General features: G+C 30.2%; 2 protein-coding genes across 2 annotated transcripts; both read right to left on the bottom strand.

Annotated features, from left to right (window-relative positions):
* Positions 1-1,161: 1,161 nt before the first annotated feature.
* LOC111674603 (larval cuticle protein A2B-like) lies at positions 1,162-2,082 on the bottom strand. Its single transcript, XM_046949482.1, has 2 exons — positions 1,994-2,082; positions 1,162-1,873 (listed from the first exon to the last, which is right to left on the bottom strand). Exons 1-2 carry the CDS (start codon positions 2,003-2,005, stop codon positions 1,265-1,267), a joined length of 621 nt encoding a protein of 206 aa, XP_046805438.1. The 5' UTR covers positions 2,006-2,082; the 3' UTR covers positions 1,162-1,264.
* Positions 2,083-4,884: 2,802 nt separating this feature from the next.
* LOC111674602 (larval cuticle protein A2B-like) lies at positions 4,885-5,819 on the bottom strand. Its single transcript, XM_023435257.2, has 2 exons — positions 5,738-5,819; positions 4,885-5,606 (listed from the first exon to the last, which is right to left on the bottom strand). The coding sequence occupies exons 1-2, from the start codon at positions 5,747-5,749 to the stop codon at positions 4,998-5,000; spliced, it is 621 nt and encodes a 206-aa protein (XP_023291025.2). The 5' UTR covers positions 5,750-5,819; the 3' UTR covers positions 4,885-4,997.
* Positions 5,820-6,000: the final 181 nt, after the last annotated feature.

Genomic DNA, 6,000 nt, shown 5'->3' with positions numbered 1-6,000 from the left:
CCTCAAATAATTATATTGACACTACAATGACTCAGACAAAATTTTAGGACTATAACTGTTACATTATCTCAAGATAAACGAATTTTTGTATTTAATTAATATGGGAGGTGCCGCCAATTTATTACCCAAAATGTTTACATGGATGTTGAAGTTTTTCGTGCAAAAATTTAAGATTCTAAATGTAATAGTTTTCAAGATATTAATTGTATTTAATTTATATGGGAGGTGCCGCTCCCCTCATGGGTAGTCCGCCAATTTATTACTCATTCCAGATATACAGGAATACGCTGTAAAAATTTCAAGCAAATCGGTTCAGCGTTTAGTATTCTATAGCGTTCAGTTGAAACATATAAACATACAGACAAACACACATTCATTTTTATATATAGATGTACAACATAAAAATTATTGTTAAGTTATTATAGTGTGCTAAAAAATTTGTATTTAGCTGGACAAATTAAATTTGTCTTGAAACTGAACAAGCATCAAAAAAGCTGGACAATACAGCCAGATTGGCAACCCTAGATGAAAATGTGTGACAAGGGTTATTTTGGTATTTTTTTGGGTCCTTTACAATTTTTTTAAAATTCAGTCCCTTTTGGGAAAAAAGTACCAACAAATGAAAAAATGGGAAATTTAATTTTATTCAAGATCATTGAGGCAATTTATATTAACTTTAAAATTCTCACACAAAACAAGCTATTAGTATATCATTTTTGAATTCAGGAGCTAATGCCACTATCGGATCAAGTTCGTATAAGTTTATTAGTACTTTTTGAAGGCACATTTTTCCGGAACAAACGAATGCAGATTATTTATGGCTGTAGTATTTGGATTTATATATGGAAAATTTTGTTAACTTAGTTTTTGAAAAACTGCATTTCTAAGCGAAATGTGGAAAAATGGTACTCTTTTTGTATTTACTTTAATATTGGACATACTAACGACATAGATATATATCGGACCACATTTGCTTATAACTCCCATTCAAGGCCAACTTCCGATAACCACATTTTACTTTATAAAAATATCTGAATGAAATTCATCATGAAAGTGTACAAAAACTACCCTGCGATATTTTTGCCGCATCGGTCCATATTTTTGCCATCGGTCCGTTAAAATTTTTCATGTACAGAAATAATGCAATATATAGTATTTTTTAATTATTTTAATAACATTTTATTTATTTCGAGTTTTTTTAGGTAAAATAAAAATAAATAATTAAAAACAATGTGCAAGTATCGATGCTGGTGATGAATAATGTTTAATGGTGGTAGTTGTAAGATGGAGCTGAATATGAGGTGTAATGAGCGGGAGTATCATATTGAGCTACCTCTGCAGATTTAACGTAAGTAGGAGCTACGTAAGATGTGTAATGCTCTGGAGCAGCATAATGAGCTACTGGAGCAACAGTTTTTACAACAGTTGGTGCTGAGTAGTGAGCAACTGGAGTAACGGTCTTAACAATAGTAGGAGCGGCATAATGAGATACTGGAGCAATGGATTTAACAACAGTGGGAACAGACTTTACTAAAGGTTCACGATGTACGACAGCATTGAAACCGTTGTGATCATCAGCTGTATATTGTACGGTACGTTTGTAACCATCAGCATCAATTAATGAATATTCTCCACGTACTACATCACCATCACGTTCTTCAATCTGGCTTTTGGAATCACCAGTCAATTTGTCTTCAACACCGTAAGAGTATTTGTATTGTGGATGAGGATCGTATTCTTCAGATTTTACAACAACCTTTTGTGCAACAGCTAATGGTGCAGCATGTACAGCAATTGGAGCGGCATGGTAAATTTGAGTGGCTGGAACATAACCTGCGCTAGCTACAGCAACAAAGGCAAGTGCAAAAACAAACTGCAAATATCAGAGAAAAAATTGTATTATTTCAATGTCAATGTTTTATACAATTTACTTAATAAATTTGTTTTGCCTTAATACTTATTTTGTACACTCAGCTTCGTTACATAAACTTACTTTAAAAGCCATTTTTATTAAAATAATCTGGTTGAATCTTTACAGAAGTACACACAAGAAGTGAATGATACAAATTGAATCAGTTAATCAGTTTATATACAGAAAATAGATTAATACATATTCTTAATTACATATTATGTTGCTATGATTTTTTTATAAACTTAAGTACATATGTATGTACGTATTGATATTTTTGTGAATTGCTTTGATACCATGGAATTTATTTAATTCATACAGAAAATTGTATCAAATAATTAAATATTAAAAGTATTCACGGGATTTGTTTCAAAGTTAAATTGGAACAATTTTGTTTTACTTTTTAATACTGAGAAATCTTTTATGTTTTTTTAATTAAATTATAAAAATTCGATATACGATTTTTTTGCACATACAGTAAAGCCACGGTATAACAAGCAAAAGGCAACGAGAAAAGCAAAATGTATTCAATAATTATATTAAATAAAAAAATTTATATTTTATAATAAACTGTGGGTGTGAAACACACATTTTTTAAAAATTTTCAGATTTTTTCAGAACTATTATGTCAAATACTATTTGAATGTTTTTATTTCTTAATTAGTTGTGTGCATTCCGTCATTTTCGGAAGAAAACATTTTATGGGAGTTATGAAAAATTATGTACCCATCCAAAAAATGTTTGCCTAGTAGTTTATATTTTCTTTAAACATATTCATGACGTTTTTTATTTTCTTTCAGTAATGAAATATGTGCGTTTACGTGGTTATTAGAAATGAGAATTTTTATTCTGAAAAATGCTGACCTATTTATGTCGAATACTATTTATTTCATTATTTTTATTTCTTTATTAGTTGTGTGCATTTACGTCATTTTCGGAAGAAGACCTTTATCGGAGCTATGCCAAATTATGGGCCGATCCGAGTAATATATGCAGAAAAAAACATGGTTGTAGTAAAAATGTTCTAAGAGGAAAATATTATGGTTAAAATTATGATTGTAGTCTAAATGTATTATTGATATTGTAACAATATTTTAAAATATATTATATTATGATTAAATACAGTTGAAATATTTTATCATAATTATTTTTATTAAATATAAAACTGTAAAAGAAATTGTATCGAAATCAAATTTATTTTGATTACTGAATCAGTAAAAAATACAGTTTCTAAATATAATACATATACTTACAATGCATGGCACAATTCACAAATTTTAATTTGCTTCGAAAAAATATAACAAATTACAGTGTGTGTAATTTTTTATGTAATGGATGAATAATCATATACGGACACCACTATATGATAAAAGACCAAAAATAAGAAGACCCATGTTCTCCAGTTTTGCCCAAAGTCATGCACTTTTTTAGTTATAGGCCCCCAAATATTTGGTCCTCCGTGTCCTTTTTGAAAAAAGTGATAATTTTCTCAGACTCATATCTTGCAAACCGTTAGGAATTTTGATTAACTCTCTGAGAGAATTTTGTTGCTCTTGTCACAAAGATCCAAATTTTTAACATATAAATGCAAAAAAACAAAATCGCAAAAAATATTTTTTTAATTTTTACCCTTGTTCAGGCCTATAAATAGCAAACCATTTAAAATTTAAGAAAACAGTTAACTACAAAAATGTACTTCAATAAACAACTTTCTAAAACTTCCTAGGAATGATAGGTAAGTCGCCAAAGTGAATAGTTTCCTGAAAATGTTTTTAATTTCATTTAGGTTTTCTTTATTTTAACATTAGGGTGTCCCGTGGACCACTTTTTAGGAGAAATACCTCTTAAGCTTGTCGTGGGAAAAATAGTTAAAATTGTTGATACTGTATAAGGGGCATAAAAATTTCAAAAAATTCTGAAATGGACCGAATGCCAAATAATATTTGGTAATATTTTTCTGTATGCGTTAAAAATTACTACAATTTTGACACCCATTTCGATAAAAATCGAAAACAAAATGCCTCTCCAACCCACTAAAAATCATATTGTGGACCAAAAATTTTCTACATTTTTTATATTATATTTATATACCTGTAATCATATTTTATTTTTCTCGTGTTCAGTACATTAATACGCATCGATTGAGTGGTATTCCTACATGAAACTCTTAAAAAGGCTGTTCCTCGGGACACTCTATTCAACATTGAGATACAATGCGGCCACAACTTAAAAGATTGCGATTTGCATGTCCAGGTCCATCAAACTTAAGATCATAATACTAATACTTTTTTCTACTTATAGGCCTACTACAGGCCTACTACAGTTTTTTTTAGAGGCGGACACTTTCAAGACGACTTGGAGTTTCTTGAAGACCCGGAATTTATATACTTTATGGGTCCCCAATGAATTTTTGTTGGCGCTGTACACGAAATGACAATATACCCTATATCACCACTGATGTTTGTGGTATGTATTCAAAATCAAACATTAAACTTTACAATATAAATTTAAATTTATATTTTCAGATCACTTGTTTTGTATAAATGTTATAAATGTAAAATAGTGTAATGTAATTAAACCTAGGCCAGACACAAACATTTAGCTCTATAAGTTCAGAACGGTTGGAATCAAACTTGGATATTTTGGTAATACATGAAAAATTAAAATATATTTACCGAATTTCGTATAGATCATTCCCCCATATAAACTCTCCTACAGAAAATCGGATAAATGTCAATATAACATGTTTCCTAAGGCAACTTTATCTATTATTATAAAGCGAGTAAGAGAAGTGCTATAAGGATTGCTTTATATTGACAACTGTGTAATCTCCTGTAGCAGGGTTTATATAAATCTAAGTCCTAGAAAAGAGTAATCTGACATTTCTAAACGGGACGGATCGATCAGCATTTATTCGTTGCAATTACATTTCTTTGTCTGTAGACAAATAAAAACAATAATATAAAATTTATTATTATTTAAAAAAACATTTTATTTACTTATTCGGTTAATTTAAATGAAAAATACAAAATAAATAACTGACAAAAACAATACGAATTTATGTAGCGATGATGATCTTCAATAATATTTAATGATGATAGTTGTAGGAAGGAGCTGAATATGAGGTGTAATGAGAAGGAGTATCATAATGAGCTACCTCAGCAGATTTAACATAAGTCGGAGCTACATAAGATGTGTAATGCTCTGGAGCTGCATAATGAGCTACTGGAGCAACTGTTTTAACAACAGTTGGTGCTGAGTAGTGAGCAACTGGAGTAACAGTCTTAACAATAGTAGGAGCAGTATAATGAGCTACTGGAGCAATGGATTTAACAACAGTGGGAACAGACTTTACTAAAGGTTCACGATTAACAACAGCATTAAAACCATTATGATCATCAGCGGTGTATTGTACCGTACGTTTGTAACCATCAGCATCAATTAATGAATATTCACCACGTACTACATCACCATCACGTTCTTCAACTTGGCTTTTGGAATCACCAGTCAATTTGTCTTCAACGCCGTAAGAGTATTTGTATTGTGGATGAGGATCGTATTCTTCAGATTTTACAACAACTTTTTGCGCAACAGCTAATGGTGCAGCATGTACAGCAACTGGAGCAGCATGATAAACTTGAGTGGCTGGAACATAACCTGCGCTAGCCACAGCAACAAAGGCAAGTGCGAAAACAAACTACAAATATCAGAAGAAAACATTATATTATTTCAATGTCAATGTTAGTTGAATTAAATAAAATGTGAGTGAGTGAATGACTGCGCACATTTTGCGTTGCGATGTTAGCAATAACAAAACTCACAACTTACTTTGAAAGCCATGTTTATTAAAATAATCCGGTTGATTGCTCTTGTTGGTTCTTTTCAGAAGTGTACACAAGATGTGAATGATACAAATTCAATTAGTTAATCAGTTTATATACAAAATAGTTTAATACATATTGTATTACAAATATTCATAATAACATATTTTCTTTTAGGAATATATGTGTAATTTAAATTTTACTAATTATTTATTTCATTCATAAACAGAATTGTGGACCCAATATTAAAATAATTATAAACAGGATTTG

The sequence above is a fragment of the Lucilia cuprina genome, chromosome 4 (assembly GCF_022045245.1).
Source record: "Lucilia cuprina isolate Lc7/37 chromosome 4, ASM2204524v1, whole genome shotgun sequence".
NCBI classification, from domain to species: domain Eukaryota; kingdom Metazoa; phylum Arthropoda; class Insecta; order Diptera; family Calliphoridae; genus Lucilia; species Lucilia cuprina.
The sequence above is the reverse complement of the archived record's forward strand: the minus strand, read 5'-3'. Positions and strand labels throughout refer to the sequence as shown.